General features: G+C 42.3%; 1 protein-coding gene across 2 annotated transcripts; it reads left to right on the forward strand.

The window, feature by feature from the left end:
• The first annotated feature begins 3,023 nt into the window (after positions 1-3,023).
• Positions 3,024-16,836, forward strand: copb1 (COPI coat complex subunit beta 1). Of its 2 annotated transcripts, none has more exons than XM_023806756.2 (22): positions 3,024-3,141; positions 4,106-4,252; positions 4,414-4,643; positions 6,135-6,304; positions 6,435-6,549; positions 6,961-7,053; positions 7,316-7,453; positions 7,563-7,682; positions 7,942-8,049; positions 8,133-8,279; positions 8,886-9,031; positions 9,160-9,256; positions 9,378-9,538; positions 12,501-12,621; positions 12,853-13,080; positions 13,349-13,528; positions 14,105-14,249; positions 14,888-15,007; positions 15,132-15,277; positions 15,416-15,505; positions 15,684-15,839; positions 16,514-16,836. In XM_023806756.2, the coding sequence occupies exons 2-22, from the start codon at positions 4,162-4,164 to the stop codon at positions 16,571-16,573; spliced, it is 2,862 nt and encodes a 953-aa protein (XP_023662524.1). In that variant the 5' UTR covers positions 3,024-3,141; positions 4,106-4,161; the 3' UTR covers positions 16,574-16,836. The 2 variants fall into 2 exon arrangements, with proteins under 2 accessions (XP_023662524.1, XP_023662534.1); XM_023806766.2 differs by having other exon boundaries at positions 3,035-3,141; positions 4,110-4,252.
• The last annotated feature ends 920 nt before the right edge of the window (positions 16,837-17,756 follow it).

Raw genomic sequence — 17,756 nt, forward strand, 5'->3', positions numbered from 1 at the left:
CCAATATCACATATGACTGACTTGAACAAATGAATGAATGCACCTATTGTTATACTTAAATTGGGATATCATCAAGCTCCATTTTTTTCGTAAAAAGTAGGCTATGACAATAATATTGTCTGGACTCCTACCTTACATGTTTTTTCGTTGCTGTTGTATTTTTTAGATGTGCGTTCCTGAATTATAGAGATGTTTCCCCTAGTGAAATGTTTTATTTGAAAAATTTATTACTTTATTAATGCCCTGCTAGTTTAGATTTGTATTACTATCCTCTTTACCATCTCAATCAAATTAAGAACGCTACAGAGACCGCGAAATAAGACTGCCAATGTAGGGAACTCTGTTTGAAAGTGTCCTTTTTGTTCTATTCATGGAAGGTCTAGAATTACTAAATGTTACTGGTGTATGATGCTTTGCATTTTAAGACTAAAGGTAAAAATTATATATTAACGATTTTGACCAGTTAGTTATTTGTTAAAATTGTCATAATAAAATTTATACTCCAAATTTGACAAAATATTTCTGTTAATTAATAAAAGACAATTTACATAATTGTTGCCCATGCAGAAATATTTATCTTATAAACTAAGTTGATACCAAATTTTGGCTACTGCATATATCTTCAATATGAGGGAGAATATAATATTTTATGTTTCTGCTTAAAGACGCTGTTTAGCATTTTGTTAACAATGTCTTATAATTAGGGCAGTATCCATATTGCCTTGCTTGGATACTCAAAGTTTATCAATCAGCAAAAGTTAGGACTGAAAACACAGGGATGCTTTGCAGTCTTTGCAGTACCTTGCATGCACATCACTTTTGACAAAATCATCAGCTAAATATATAAATGTAAATGTTTTTTTTCACTTGTATATAGTGAGAACTGAATATTATTTTCAGTGCTGGTTCCAAATTAAAGTGAAGCCATGAGATACATTCCAAACATTGGCTTTCCAGAGAGCTTAGTCAAAGATACCTGTTGATCTGAAGAAAATTCTCCACGTTAACAACCACATGGTCATTTGCGTTGCAGGCCTCAATACAGAAGCAAGACTTCCAACAGCATCATCAAATGTACTGATGTCGCCACAGTTTTAGGGCTAATCACTTCAGCTTCCTACTGGGTGCTGGGAGGAAGCAAAAACATGACCCTGAACATCTGGTTGGGAAATGCTAGTCAACAAGGATATGAAATTCACAGTCTATGGTGGTGATATTGACCCATCCCTTCCATCCATCTTGAAGAGAAGTCTCAAAGAAGGGTGTGTGTGTATGTGTGTGTATATATATATATATATAATTCAGATGGAGGCTACACACCACATTCCACAGACCATTAATCACCATGCATATATATATATATATATATATATATGCATGGTGATTAATGGTCTGTGGAATGTGGTGTGTAGTCTCCATCTGAATTATTTTTTATTTAAAAGTTAAAAACTAGCATTTGGCTGGTTAGTGTAAATGGGAATCCAACACAGTCATTGTGACCTGTAAAAGTGAACACAAGGCAGTCTGCCCAGAGAGGTTTGTGATGTGTAAAAGGAGCCGGTCCTTGTTTGTGTGCTACAGGTCACCCATTCCAGCAGAGGAGGCTGCAGCACCATAAACCGATGCAGCTGCAGTACCGTGAACCACAACAGGTGACCTTAACACCCCCCCTCCCTGGCACCACCTACAGCCATGCATCCTATCCACTCTATCCTTGGCCTCCACCAGATTACCTGGTTCCCTGTTTTTGTGGCTATAAAGCCAAATATACAAATACAATTTAAAGATATTTTCATTAAAATGGCTATATGTCTGTATGCCTCTTTATCTGCTCTATGTGCATAATTTTAGTGTAATCATATTTCTACTACATATTCAAATACTATTTGCATTGCACACGAAGCGTGAAAAAACACTTAACCTTTTGGTGTACCATTGTTGGTGTACCTGCTCAGCTAACTCTAATTAAACAGACATTTGTTTGACTACACAGTAACAAATTGTCCTATCTACTACTGTACACAAAATGTGCAGTTAAACAAATGGTTGTCCAACATGCTTTTATTTGTGATTGGTCACAGTAGCTTGTAATGTTAGTTTGGGCCACATACAGCACGAAATAATTACATAATAAGTTGACAAAGAGGCATTTCTGCCATGATCATATGATGCTACCCTGTACTTTCTATATCACTGGAATATTTTAAATGCAGTTCTATTCCTTGGTAAGATTATAGTTACATTGTAGTAATGTATTGTTGTTACCATTGACCTTTCATAATGATGCTTCTGTGTTACTAATAAATTAAGTTTACATACTCTGTGCTATACATGAATTTACAGTTGTTATATACTTAAATATACTTAAAGACTTAGACATTCAAATATTTACTATTAACTTGAAATGCCAGATAGTTTCATTCCTACAGATAGAGATCACTTTAAAGTTATCACAAACCACCCTGTTAATCAAACAGCGATAAATAATGGCTTTGTATATTCTAAACAATGGGAAGCAAGAGAGTTTTACTCTCCATAAAAAGTCAAGGGTTATACTTCAAAGTCCAGGGTGTAGCCCTGCCTGGTGCCCTTTGCTGCCTATGACAGACTCGAGCTCCTCCCTGACCAGGATAAACCACTAGAAGATGGATGGATGGACGTGCAAGTAAAACGTTAACCAGAGAAGGCAACAGCAAAGGCAATTCATAATGTCTAAATGTCATACAACCACTTGAAATGCTCTGTATGAAAACACATTAAAGTTTCCAGTTTTGTTTTAAAGGCAGCAAGCTCATGGTGCTAGAACCTGACACTTCAAAAACAGTCACTTCACACATATAAAATGACTAGTTTAGCCAATGTAAAGTTGTTTTGATAGAGAATTCTGTGGAATGTCGTAGCACCATATCGCGGTATCCGATCTCTGAAATGTTCTTTGGGGAGCTTTCATTAAAATCGCCTAAAGAATGCAAAAAGGTTAAAGACTGAAGCAGCGGGCTGCGCTTTAGCCTCGTTCTGTTTGGTCGTCGCCGCTGCCCGTAGTATCGATGTGGCCCACTGAGGAGTTCCACGTCAGAGACACGGCCGGTGGCAGCCGGAGACACATCATAGGAAGAGCACAGGCGGGTAACTGTCTGGAAGGTAATAAATGGCTAGTTCATAAAAAAGAATATACAATTCCACCTTGTTAAGTGGTCACATGTTGTTTTGTAGCCTTCTTCTGTCGTTTTTGGTTTTGTCCTATCAAACTGTGTGGCCAGATTCAGCAGTATAGTCTTTGTCATTTATTTTCTCGCTAGCTTGCTTGCTATTTGCTAGCCAGGTGAAAGTGAAATAAGTGAACTTAATAAATTGGCAAAACCGCCAGCAAGATAATTATTAGCTGCCTATTTCATTAAAATTGCGATGTGAATATTTTGCATAAAGCATGGAGCATTGTGCCTTTTTTGTCTTAATAGCAGCTTGGCTAATTAATGTGTTCCGGTCATTCACAGGCCAAGTCCAGATAAATTCTTCTGTAGCTAGTAGCACATGAACGTGGCTCTTAGTGTCTCTATAGTATTTAAATTCGTTTAAACGTGAAATTAACTGATTTCGATTTGTCAACTGCTTAACCAAGATTGCTAGTTACGTGGCTGTTTTGCGTAGTGTCATTAGGTAGATGGGTCGACCCGCGTTACTAAATTATCGACAGGATGTCTATTATTATTATGGATTTGTTTTTTTCTTTGTCATTGCTTGAAATGATAGAGTTGTTCTAGCTTAAATTGATAAACTCGCCATTTTAAAGGGAAATATTACTGGCGATTTTAACTCCGTCTTATAGTATTATTTTATAAACTAGTACTGTTCTGGTGGAAGTACTACTGTATATATAATAAACTCTACCTCCTCGTTTTATAATCCAGCCAACCTTTTTTGATTATTACCTACAGATCAACTATAATTTTTATATTGAATTATCATTATTCATGCAGGAACTTGTTTATACAGCTTTTACTCAGCTATGATCTTTATTATATAAAACTGATACAAATACAGACTAAGGCCATGTGATCATGTGTATAGGTATGTTGATTCACATAGACTTTTTTTCTCTTACAAGTCAGTCATTGACAGAGAGTATTCATCGGAGGTGCCTAAGAAGAGCAGCTTGGCACAATGACAGCCGCGGAAAATGTGTGTTACACTCTCATAAATGTTGCGTCGGACTCCGAACCTCCATCGGAAATCAGTCTCAAAACGGACCTAGGTAAGATGGTTCTGTCATTGTTGGGAAAATTAGAACCAAATAGAATATTTAATCATCACTAAGCAACATTCTACTTCTATTATTTGTGTAAATGAATATGCACCTTATTGACTTACAGTATTTTCGATGGTTATAAATGATGTTTTTGTGGTTTCATATAGAAAAGGGGGAGATCAAAGCAAAAACTGAAGCGCTGAAGAAGGTGATCATCATGATCCTGAATGGGGAGAAGCTGCCTGGACTGCTGATGACCATCATCCGCTTTGTCCTCCCACTGCAAGACCACACCATCAAGAAGTTGCTCCTGGTCTTCTGGGAGATCGTGCCCAAGACCACCCCAGATGGCAAGCTGCTGCAAGAGATGATTCTGGTCTGCGATGCCTACAGAAAGGTACTGCTGGAGAGGCTGTAAAAGGAGCCGCCCCAGCAGTGGGTTGCAGCAGCTACGCATAAACACGATTGCACCCTTCAGTGGACATAAAGTTCCTCTATGTTCAAGTTTGCAAACTAAAAAAAAAATCTGTTGCTCCATGCAAATAGTTTCAACATAACACTAAGTTATATCATAAAGCAAAAAAGTTTAAGCGTTAGGTTAGTTACTAATGTGCCATTTTCCTAACAAAACGTTTTTGTTTTTAACATGCAATAGTATAACATTATCAGAGAGAATTTTAATGACGTTACCTTTTCCGCTGATGCAAGATAAAACAAGGTCTTCAGCTTGATATGTCAGCCAGTTAACGTTAGCTGGCAAGCTAGAAAAATCTGTTGCCCTGTCGGTGGGAATGCAATAACAAAAGACTGCACAGATTCAGTAGCATTATCCATGGCATTTTTAGTGCAACACGCTTCCCTCCTTCTAATGGTAAATGCCGTTTGTGTGTCAACTTTTGTTTTCCTGAGAATTTTTTGTAATCTTGTGATCTCATGGAAACACATGCAGCACTCATGCAAAAGCAGCAGAGGTAAAATTTAAACTTATTTTTAAATATATACTAGATAATCCTGAAAATGAATAATCATTAAAATTGCAAAACTTGCTAGGTTTTTTTATCCTGTGACAGAGTAAAAATGTTTTAGTGAGACTTAAACTCCCCTGCGCTATAATATTCTTACCAAATTGAAGGTAAGAAAAAGCCTGATCTTAATCTAGCTGACTAGCGAAGTAAGAATTGTTATTACATACGATGTTGGTATTAATATTGCATGTCGTCCAGTCCTAATACAGCCATTTCTCGAATTCAGTTGCGTTGTGATATCATTTGGCGCCAGTTCTTATGGCAGTGGAAAACTAACATCTTGAAGTACTGCACTTTTGGTACCTTCTCGAAGTACCAAAAGTACAGTACTGGGTGCGGTGGAAAAGTGCCCTTTAGTTGAGCAGTGAATTGGACAGCTTTACAGAACTATACATTTCACATGTGCTGCTTGTCCTCTGCTATGTTCCGTGCTTCTTCTGTGTACTGGCTTCTTGTTACTGTGGAGCATAGTAGGGCCAGTTTGAGTCCAATTGAACGTATACATGCAGGAGTAAATCGACTTCCAATCGCGTTATCTGGGTGTTCTATTCTGACTTTTGAGAAATTTTAGTACAATTTCAGTCGAACTAACATGTTTACATGTACTTTAAAAGTCCAGTATTAGTTGACTTTCTTAGTGTGCATGTAAATGTACTGTATGTTGTGGCTTAAGTATCAGTGGTGCAACTAGCAAGGAATGCAGCGCTAGTTTCAACCTATGATTTAAGTTACACTTTACACCCAACCTTACCATCAAACTTGCGCTTAGCTGGTGCTGCTCACTGCAGATGTCCATTGGGCCGCTGCTGGCTTTTCTTGGGTTCTCACTGAGGAAACTGTGCCTCCCCCCTCTGCCTTTCCAGGACTTGCAGCATCCCAACGAGTTCATCCGTGGGTCCACGCTGCGCTTCCTGTGCAAGCTGAAGGAATCCGAATTGCTTGAGCCGCTGATGCCGGCCATCCGTGCCTGTTTGGAGCACAGGCACAGCTACGTGCGCAGGAATGCTGTGCTGGCCATCTACACCATATACAGGTGCCAGTTTTTTATTTGCCTTCATGCTGGCCCTGCCTGATTTCATTGGTTTAGTATCTAGGGAACTGATTGGAGAATGGAGAAAGTTCATATTATAATGTGATTTGTTATTCTTTTGTTTTTCTTTAAGGAATTTTGAGCATTTGATACCAGATGCTCCAGAGCTGATCCATGATTTTCTTGTCAATGAGAAAGATGCCAGTTGCAAGAGAAATGCTTTCATGATGTTAATTCATGCAGACCAGGTAAATGTCTGAGGTGAAAGGTTTAACCATAGTTTTGGGCTTTTATAAAACTGTATAAAGCATTACAATATTTTTATTATATATGTTTATGCACAAGTCTTACTTTTATTAATAAATGATTCTTTGTAATACTTTTAAGTATTTTGTGTGTTGCTGTAGACTGAACTGTTTTGTTGTAAACACACTTGTTAAAATTCAGCATACACTTTTAATACTACAATTTTCAATGACAATGTAATACGCTGCTTTCCATTTTTGTCTATGGTATTTCGATTACAAAGTGCATACACAAATAAGTGCCTGATTACTTGAAAGATAACATTTTGTGCTGTATTGAAATTAAATCAGTTTTGTCCAAGGTACAGTAATTTTATTTGTATGAGCCCTAACTGCTTCCTGCCCGTGCTCCAGGATCGTGCTCTGGACTACCTCAGCACCTGCATTGACCAGGTCCACACATTTGGAGACATCCTTCAGCTTGTTATTGTAGAGTTGATTTACAAGGTAAAAGGAGTATGAGTGAAGCTTTTATAGTGTACACATTGTAATAGCCCTAGATTTTGGTGACAAAATTCTGTAGAGCTCCGTAAAGCTGCCATTTTTCTTGGTTAATATTTTTAATCCTTTGTTTTAGAGCTTTATATAAACAGTATATGTATCAGTGTTTGTAAGTGTTCCTTGTGCAGTAATAGGGAACAGTTCTGCAGTCCTTGGTGTTTATGCGTCCATGTGCTGTGCTTTCCATCACTGTCCTGCCTGCTCGCAGGTCTGCCACGCCAACCCCTCAGAGCGTGCCCGCTTCATCCGCTGTATATACAACCTGCTGCAGTCCTCCAGCCCTGCCGTCAAGTATGAGGCAGCAGGCACGCTTGTCACCCTGTCCAGCGCACCAACGGCCATCAAGGTGAGCCTACCAAGCCATGCTGAGACCCATCTTTACCGGGTTCTCAGTGCCTACTGACGTAATGGTCATGTGACCACCTGACCCTAACTGGTGGACCTGTTCCTTGCAGGCTGCTGCCCAGTGCTACATCGATCTGATAATCAAGGAGAGTGACAACAATGTCAAGCTGATTGTCCTGGACCGGCTGATCGAGCTGAAAGAGCATCCTACTCATGAGCGTGTGCTTCAGGTATTTTGACCTACCTGTGGGAAATCTCTTTTGTTAGTGAGAACACTAGCCACCGTGGTGCTAGAACTGCCATATCAGAAACTATAAGCTGGTATCCTGAAAAGTGAAAATTGGTCCAACTGAAAGTTCACTGAATGTATTTCTACAAGCTTTCATGATCGACATTGAGTTTCGATGTATAGGTTGGGCATGATTATGAAGTGCTTACTTCCTAATCTTTACTATGAATGTTGTCTTTATGCTTTCATATATCGCTCAGGACCTGGTAATGGACATCTTGCGAGTTTTGACTACACCAGACCTAGAGGTCCGGAAAAAGACCCTGCAGCTTGCTCTGGACTTGGTTTCGACGCGGAACGTGGAGGAGGTGTGTCTGCGTGGTGTGCGAGTCGCTTTAGTTGTCTGGTATAAAGTTATGTTCTAGCCTGCCTCGTCTTTTTGGGTTCCTAGCTGGTTATAGTTCTGAAGAAGGAGGTCATCAAGACCAACAATGTGACGGAGCACGAGGACACAGACAAGTACAGACAGCTATTAGTGCGCACCCTGCACTCCTGCAGTGTGCGCTTCCCTGACATGGCAGTCACTGTCATCCCTGTGGTGAGTTAGCCCACCTCGGGGTTATGGGCTGTCATCGGAGATGTACTTCATTATGAATGTTCACATACTCACACCCTACCTCCCAGGCGTAACTGGTTCCTAGAAACCTCTCAGATAATGCCAGCTCGAATAATAAGAAGCCATTTCCGTTATTTCTTAGGGGAAAAATAATATTTAATCCCAAGTGCTTCCAAGAAACCCTAATCTCCCCAAAATATCCCTAACTCTCAAAAATACCAATTTCAACACATTTCCTTGTGATTACCATGCGGAAAGATGATTGTAATGTCTGTGTGTAACAGACATTTAATAATCACCTTTATGTAACAAATGAAAACAAAAAAAACAATTTACCAGCTGCAATGGGCTATCACTGTAATGATTTGTTATTGCGAATTGGTACGTGTGCAAATCTGACATACTTCTCCACAGTGCTTCGCTACGTTCAGGTAGCACTCAACAAACCTGGACTTCTTCCCTTCGACATCAGATTCGAGTGTTAAATGTATGCGGCTCGTTTAGGCAGGAGCTCAGATACTGCGGTATACGTGTGTTTATTTAAATGGTCTAATGAGGCAGTGACTTGATGAGGAGTTTGTCCGTCAGCTGATGGAGTTCCTTAGTGACTCCAACGAGGCCGCCGCTGCTGACGTCCTGGAGTTTGTGAGGGAGGCTGTCCAGAGGTTCGAGGGCTTAAGGCCGCTCATCATTGAGAAGATGCTGGAGGTCTTTCATGCCATCAAGACTGTCAAGTAAGGCCCCAAAAAGAGCGGAGTCACATGATCAAATGGGAGGGGAGCTAATGAAGCGAAGCCATTACTAATAAAACCTGGCTACACTAATGTATGACACTGGTGACAGTGGTACGTTGTGGTTTCAGGATTTACCGGGGGGCGCTTTGGATTCTGGGAGAGTACTGCAGCACCAAGGACGATATCCAGAGTGTCATGACGGAGGTCCGCCGGTCCCTCGGAGAGGTTGGTCTATCACGGGCTTGAATTCTGTTCCAACACCAGGAGGACTTCTCTTTCATCACTGATAATTTATTTGCCTAATTTGGCAAAACACAGTTCAGGGACGTCCATCTTCCTTCTTCAGATCCCGATCGTGGAGAACGAGATAAAGAGGGAGCTGGGCGAGGTTAGACCAGAGGAGGAGCTGAGTGCAGTACCCACGCCGAAGCTGGTGACCGAGATGGGCACCTACGTCACACAGAGTGCGCTCAGCTCCTCACGGCCCTCCAAGAAGGCAGAGGACAGGTAGGAGGCTCTGGCCACGTGGGTTCAGTGTCACGGCCCGATAGCTTACATGTCCTGCAGTGTGTGACGTGACGTCATGCATGATGAGGGCAGAACTGCAAGCACAGTGAAGCCCAATTAGTTGTTTATGGTATATTCAGTGTGTATTTCAGAACACATGATGATAATGAGGTAGAAGCACAGAATATTAGCTTTATTTCTGGTGATGTTTTTCATACATCCTAAGCCATGTTGGAACAGTGTATCTGTTCGTTTTTGGCCCCCCAGTTTCAGATGAGCGTTAGTACTGGGGTAGATAAATGTTAAAACATTTTAAATTTATGTTGAAGTTAGGGGTGTAACTATACACAATTCACAGTTCAGTAAAAAACCTCCACTTTGAATTCAGTTTGGTGCAAATTGGGTACAGCAGAAAAACAGAATTTGTTTTGCAGTTATTAAAATTGCGAACTCAGTTGGAACAGTCTTAAACCAAAGGCAGTGTGTCTGTCGGCATGCCTGAATGACAAAATCTAAGGGATGCTTTTTTCCCACATTGTAAAAAAATACTTTAATGAACTAAATCCTTTGTTCTCCAGTACAGAGTATGGTCCGTTTCTGTAGCGATAAGCACATATATCTTTAATTTTATTTGAGCTTGGTGTGAATTTCCTGGCATAAGCACCTTAGCTGCACAGGGAGACTAACTTACTGAGGTTGTTTCTGCCTTACTCTGGCCTTACACACACATATGATGTCATCGCCAGCAACATAACCAAGTTCAGTGTAACAGAGCCAATAGACAGTCTTGGTCTTATCAACTGCTCTCTCCCACTCTGGAGCATTAACCGTAACCACAACAGCTACACAAACACGGCTATAATTAGCATAATGTTTTCCATATTGAACAGGGTTCCACCCATGTCAATAAATGTATTCCTTCATTTTATTGTGTGTGCCGAAACGGAAATGTTGTGCTGAAAGGTACATGATGAATATGTGTACCGTTACGGCCCTAGTTGAATTTAGTATTTTGTTGCTTGCCCCTTACACGGTGTAACTGCCTCAAACCAGAGATGGGGACTCGAGTCTGAGACTCGGACTCGAGTCACACGTAAGTCGCACAAACAAAGACTTGAGTTGGACTTGGGTGTTGTGACTCGTGAACAATGTTCATTTCATGGAATTATTTATTTCATTCATTTCAGTTTTTTCAATGTGTTATGGGAAAATCGGAGGCAGACTGAATATTTCCCTCCCTTGATATTACGCGCAACGTACTGTAACGCATGCATGCAGCCACAGATTTCAAATCAACACAGACCATGGCGAAGGCAAGTTGGCAGCAGTGTATGTATGGATGTAGACTATTGATGTAGCCTAACGTTAATCCTATGCATTAATCGCCATTTTAGAATAGGCTACTGTTATGATATCAGTGCACCTGGTAAAACTCCTTTCAGCAAGAATGTGAGGGGTGTGCTGACTTTTGTGAGATACTTTAGTTTTGCCGTTTCGGCTATCTTACGTTTATGGCAGTCTGTCCCTAGTGGCAGATCCCATACAGTGATTACGGCAATTTGGCGAAACAAAAACGAGGAACCGTGCGTTAGATGGCTTAATGGTTGATTACATACATTTTCAAAAGTTATAATGTGGATTATTGCCTCTGAAAATACAGATTTTTAAGGGTTTTATTCAAAGAACAAAGTTTGACCTTCCAGCCCTGGTATGTTTTGGGTTGTTATCTTGATGCATTGTGAGCACTTTTTTGAATATGGAAACACAAAACTATCGAGTATATTTTAGAACCCATTCTGCTGCTACCATCATTTACATCATCAATAAAAAGTGGTGAGCCTGCTGTGCCTAGACCATGAGACCCCACCCCCTCATACTTCACAGATGGTGGTGTGTTTAAGGACGTCTTCAGTCCCTCTTCCTCCACACTTATCCCTTCCTATCGCTTTGCGCATAAAACACTTCCAGCCCATCCTTCATCCTGTCCGTCTTTTCCTAGGGCCCAGTAATGGTCTGCACCTTCCGCTCTAACCTTAGCTGTATTTATCCTCTTTAAGTAGTCTGGGAATCCTGGTACTTCTGCACTCTGCAAATCGTTCGCAATTCCGTTGGCTGTTTCGTTTAAAGCTTCTCAGCGCTAATGATATTTCTGTCAACAGAATGCTCTATTCTTCCTTGCACACATTGCTACTCCTTTGGTATTTCTCAGCTATCTTTTACTTTTTGTCAAGTTTGCGATGTCCAGTTGTTTTGTATTAGTTATAACTGAGGTTTGCCTTAATCTCAAAACCAGACTCAAAAAGAAAATTCCAATAGCTACAACTTCACATGTCTTTTATGTGCGCTTTTAATAATAATAATAATGGATACGTTATTGATCCCCATGTGGAAATTCTCTTTACGCCTCCCCCACCTTGCTCTCTGTAGGTGAGAACAAGCTGGTCGCAAAAGCCACCCACAGCAGTGCCCAGGGAGCTGGGGGTTAAGGACCCACAGACATTCTGAGGCTGGGCTCAAACCAGTGACCTTCTGGTCACAAACGCAGAAGCTTAGTCCGCTGAGCCACATGCTGCCCCTGCTACAGGGCAGTTCATTCAGAAAGACACCTGGCACATATTTATCCCAGTACTTATTCTCAACAAGTTGGGGAGATATCAAAACAAAAACATAATGCTCTATCATAATTGGCAGTGCATGAAAGCATTACACGGAAGCATTTTCATCTCTTGGTCTAAAATATAAGTATCATGAATAGGCTGCGAATTTAATTTTACTTCATTGCCTCAATATTTGTTTCTCATTTTATATGTTATGCACTATGCCAAATATTTTGCTCCGTGCAAATTGCTATTTGTTAAAATGTGTATATGACCGCAGTAAGTTAATGCTTTTGCAATATGAAACTCAGTTTGGGCCGCAGCTGGTGTTTGCTGATGGGACATGCCTGCACCTTTCACCGTAGGCCGCCTCTCAGGGGATTCCTGATGGATGGAGATTTCTATGTTGCGGCTTCCTTGGCGACAACCTTGACCAAGCTGGCTCTGCGTTATGTAGCTCTTGTTCCAGAAAAGAGAAACCAGAACGTGAGTGGTTCAGATGGGTTTCCATCCATCCATCCATCCATCCATGCATCCATCCATTCTCAGCCACTTATTCAGTTCAGGGTCTTGAAGCCAGTCCTAGGCAGCGTAGGGTTTTGATGTTATTTTCTGTTGAGCATGGGTTGTTGTTGTTTTTTTTTTTTGATAATTACTCCCCAGCATTCTGGAATAACTTGCATTGTCCATCTGCCCTCATCCAAATGTTTCCCACAGTCCTTTGTAGCTGAGTCCATGCTGATCATGGCCACCGTGCTCCACCTGGGCAAGACGACGCTGCCCAAGAAGCCGATCACGGACGACGACGTGGACCGCATCTCGCTGTGCCTCAAGGTGCTGTCCGAGTGCTCGCCTCTCATGGACGACATCTTCAACAAGGAGTGCCGCAGGTCTCTGTCACACATGTTAGCGGTCAAGCTGGAGGAGGAGAAGCTCTCGCAGAAGGTATGTGCCTCGCACTGGCTGCAGAAAACATGTCCAAGACTTCATCTCCTCATGTCTCCCTCTGTTTTCTCTAAAGACTCTTCCTGTCACATGACTTGAAATGGATATTATTTTGGAAGGATTTTTGTCCTTGAATCGCAAACTGAAAAGTCCTTTGTTTGTAGGAGTCTCTCTTGTGGCCCTGGCCGCATCTCCGCAGTGCTTGATGTGCTTTATGGTGTCTGCTCTGCACCTTGACGTGTCCCGTAAATGTCTTCCCCAACCGCAGAAAGAGTCGGAGAAGCGGAGCGTGACTGTGCAGGCAGACGACCCCATCTCCTTCATGCAGCTCACTGCAAAAAGCGAGATGGCCTCCAAGGAGGACCAGTTCCAGCTCAGCCTGCTGGCAGCCATGGGCAACACGCAGAGGAAGGAGGCGGCTGACCCCCTGGCCTCCAAGCTCAACAAGGTGCACTCTCCTGTACCTTCTACATAGTGCTCAGCTGCCTTTATGTACGGTGGCCCATTTCTAACCATAATATCCTCATTCATCATAGAAAGACTAATAGAAGCTGTTCTATACCTTAAGTCAGTGTTTCCTGATCCTTGGGGACCCAGACACGTTCCACGTTTTTTTCTGGTAGAGAGCTGGGAGGGAGCAGAAATGTGGACCGTCTGTAGGGAAACACTGCCCTAAGTTAAGCCATAGTCACACAAATATGACAGTTTTAATAGAAACTCCTTCTAGTCACATCCTTGTTTTGGTCTGGTAAAGCTGCATTATTTTGTGAATGTTGTCGGTGGTGTGATATAAACATGCAGATCTCCACTGCTACCAGTAGATGGCACTTGTGGTCAAAAGAGTAATGTTGTTGGTACGTTCCGCACAAATTCCAGAAGGTATTTTTATACAGTAAATGGTCCTCTTCAGACCTCAGTATTGTTAAGTTCACAGAGGCTCTGTCTAGTAGCTGTAGTATTATTGGTTGCTGTTTACCATCCCTGGAAGCACTGTCTGGTGACCTGTGTGTGTGTTTCATTGCAGGTGACTCAGCTGACCGGCTTCTCAGACCCTGTTTACGCCGAGGCCTATGTCCACGTCAACCAGTACGACATAGTATTGGATGTGTTGGTTGTCAACCAGACCAGCGACACCCTACAGAACTGTACGCTGGAGCTCGCAACACTGGGTGGGTTTCTGTGGAGCTACAGCAAATGTTCCGGAATGTTGACACGTACCGTTGTGATCATCACCGTCGCTTGTGATGCTCTGTAAACCCCACTTTGCTACACCACAGAACCAAGTGTGAGTGATATACATAATCACCTGTTTGTCTGCCATCGTCATCAATCTGGATCTGGTCCTAGTTGCAAGTGCATGTAGCTTCGACTCATTCAACGCCTTGTTATAGGCTAACATATGCCAACTGTAAGACCTAGAGAGCGAGGATTTGTGCTTGTAGTATGGGACGTGGGCTCATGCAGGCAAGCTCTTACGGTAATTCACATAAAGGCATGTCTGCCTTTTGATGGCTTGTAATGCACTAGTCCAGCATTTCCTGCCATTACATCGGCTGCTTGTGACTGATCATTTTCCTATCATGTTGTCATTAATCTCAGGATATTTGCCTGCCATTACCACCCTCTGCTCCTCATTTACAGCACAATGCTGTTTTTTTCTCATATGTTAATTAGAAGCTATTATTAAAAGGGTCTCAGCGTATTTTTTCCACACAAGCTCAGCTGGTAACTTGTTAAATGAGGAACCAAACGTTAAGTACAAGCCTGTGAGTTGATAACGCCTGATAATATCTGCTCACAACACCAGGTGACCTGAAGCTGGTGGAGAAGCCGTCACCGCTGACGCTGGCACCCCATGATTTTGCCAACATCAAAGCCAATGTGAAGGTGGCTTCGACAGAGAATGGCATAATCTTTGGGAACATAGGTAAGACGGTAACAGTGTAATGACTGGAAAATTCTCTGGTGCTAGTTTGCTTGCTGTTAGTCCATGTTTTGTTTAATAAAAGGGGACTTTGCGTTGACTCAGTTTGGACCCTCTGTGTCCTCAGTGTACGACATTTCTGGGGCAGCCAGCGACAGGAACTGCGTGGTCCTAAGCGACATCCATATAGACATCATGGACTACATCCAGCCCGCCTCCTGCACCGACGCCGAATTCCGGCAAATGTGGGCCGAGTTCGAATGGGAGAACAAGGTAGAGGGAGGGGCCGGAGTCTGAGGTACTCAGGCGGCGGGGGGGGGGGGGGGAGCACAGGGTCGGCAGTACCATGGGCAAAGGGAAGGGGCACAGACGTCATGCACCCTCCCGTCAGTGCTGCTGTGCTGTTTCCAGGTGACTGTGAACACAAACATCACGGACCTGAATGACTACCTGCAGCACATTCTCAGCTCTACGAACATGAAGTGTTTGACCCCAGAGAAGGTGGGTGCAGTTACGGGCGTAACCTCATCAGTGTGCATTCCTGCACTATTCAGGGCTTATTTTTACATTATTTATTACCACTTATAAATGAACATGTTGGTTTTTTTACACACATGTTGCTTTATCCTTTGCTTTGTTAGTTTTTCTAAAATAAGGTTTGGTGCCCTCCCCTGCACAGGCTCTCTCAGGCTTTTGCGGCTTCATGGCCGCCAACCTGTACGCACGCTCCATCTTTGGCGAGGACGCACTGGCCAACGTCAGCATTGAGAAGCCCATCCACCTGGGCCCCGACGCACCGGTCAATGGCCACATCCGCATCCGGGCCAAGAGCCAGGTGGGCCCCCAGTCAGCCCTCACCAACCACATAGCGGGCGTATTGCGTCACTGGCAACCCACACCTTTGAACGGAGTTATTGTGTGATGAAGGTTGCCAGATCATATCCCAGGCAAAGCTTTACCGTTATATTCTTGAACAAAGCAGTTTCACAAAAGTTCTCTAGTAAAATGTCCAGTGGTGTAAATTGGTAAAAAAAAAATTTTTAAATATGGACGACCATACCAGCAACGTCTTTATTTCCATGTATAGACACAATATCTCCTATTTCAAAAGATGCTGTTGCTGCTGGGCTGTCCCTTTCTTCACCACCAGTTCAGTGCTTACCGCTTACAAGATTTACCAAAACAGTAGCATGTGGTGTGCTCCGCTAATTGAATTTAATAAGCATAAGGATACACTGAATTTATATGTTAGGTGAACCACTAATCTGCTTACCAAATTGTGGGCGTAAATAAACATGCATATAGTACTGAAAAGCCGATGTCTGGATAAATGTCTACGGCTGTCATCTGAAGCCCTGGTGATTATTGTGCAAGCGCCATATAATCGCGATAACATGCAGCCCTACTTAGCATGTATTTGACTATACTAACAGCCAATACTTACACATACTAATGGCAAGACCGGTGACACAGGAATCAAAAGTCAAACCCTTCACTCTTTTTCCATAGGGTATGGCATTGAGCCTGGGGGACAAGATCAACCTGTCTCAGAAGAAGACTACCGCATGAGGCGGCTGGCAGTGAGCCCCCCCTCTCTCCGGCTCACTGGAGACCCTGTGTTGCTTGTTCCTTGTCTCTGTGCCGCTTTCGCTTCCCTCTGAATGAGACCCGGACGGCGCTTTGTAGGCGATCGACTGACTTGACTTAAGTGCTGGTGGATTTACGCTTCATTTCAGCATGGAAATCTTCCTTATTGTCTTGTAGTCAGTGTTTCTTGTTCAACTGTAACTTACACTAAACTTTGCACCTCATAATAAAGTTTCATTCCATAAGTGATGTTGATTATTCTGGAATATGTGAACAGAATCCTTAATGAATAATACATTTTGTTATGTCATTTAAAAACACACCAATCCTACACCTGTATTATGGTGTTCCTGATGGTGTTCCTTCCAACTTGCCTACTCTTGTAGTTGGTAACAGTAACTGACCCCACCGTGACTTAAACCAAGGTTAACAGATTGGAGGGAGTATTTTCTCTGGATGCCCAGGGAGAACCAATCCATTCCCTCTTTGCATGAATCTGCTCCATGCAGCTGGGTGCCCCTTAGTGACAAATGTGGGTCTTATTTGTCTATTTTTCCGTCCCATGCTTCCACATGCAGTTGAGACAAGCAATTAACTGCAGTTCCTCTTCAAGTAACTTCAGAACAGGACTTCACTGAGTCTTTCCAGTTTTCTTGTTCTTTGACTCATTGCTGATGTCTGTTGTGAAAATTAGGTGTTTGTTCTACAGAAAGATCTGGGCAGCTTGTCTGAAAACCTATTCTAAATCATTAGCCACTGGCTTTTATCTGGCCAGTGACCAGAAATATACTGGCAAAGCGCTACTTCTAGATTAAATTGTCAGGGACAAATCCTAGTTAGAAAAAGAAGAAACGAGTGGTAATTTGCCAGCTAATTAAAGAGCTTGTTACACAGTCCAGGGTATTTGTTTAATTATCCATCTTCAGTTTGCCTTCTGAAGCTGCTAGACGCACCGCTTCCCTTTAATGTTTATTTAGGGATTGGGGACATTGCAAACTGCATCCCTGGCCTCACAAAACACTTCACTGGTCTCCTCTCCTACATCCTATTAAAAATGGTCTGCCATCGAAGAAATTGTGGTACAAGGGTGTAGATGGGGAACAACAGATGTTGCTTCCATTTATTATTCTGCACCTTGTCAAAATCTTTATGGTAAAATGGGTCA

The sequence above is a fragment of the Paramormyrops kingsleyae genome, chromosome 11, assembly GCF_048594095.1.
Source record: "Paramormyrops kingsleyae isolate MSU_618 chromosome 11, PKINGS_0.4, whole genome shotgun sequence".
Lineage (NCBI taxonomy): Eukaryota > Metazoa > Chordata > Actinopteri > Osteoglossiformes > Mormyridae > Paramormyrops > Paramormyrops kingsleyae.

What these genes read in the sequence shown, in the direction of transcription:
- copb1 (XM_023806756.2), top strand. Translation starts at nt 4,162, where the DNA reads ATGACAGCCGCGGAAAATGTGTGTTACACTCTCATAAATGTTGCGTCG. An exon ending in CAGTCTCAAAACGGACCTAG is followed by an intron (nt 4,253 to 4,413) that starts GTAAGATGGTTC and finishes GGTTTCATATAG; the next exon opens with AAAAGGGGGAGATCAAAGCA. An exon ending in TCCGCCGGTCCCTCGGAGAG is followed by an intron (nt 9,257 to 9,377) that starts GTTGGTCTATCA and finishes TTCCTTCTTCAG; the next exon opens with ATCCCGATCGTGGAGAACGA.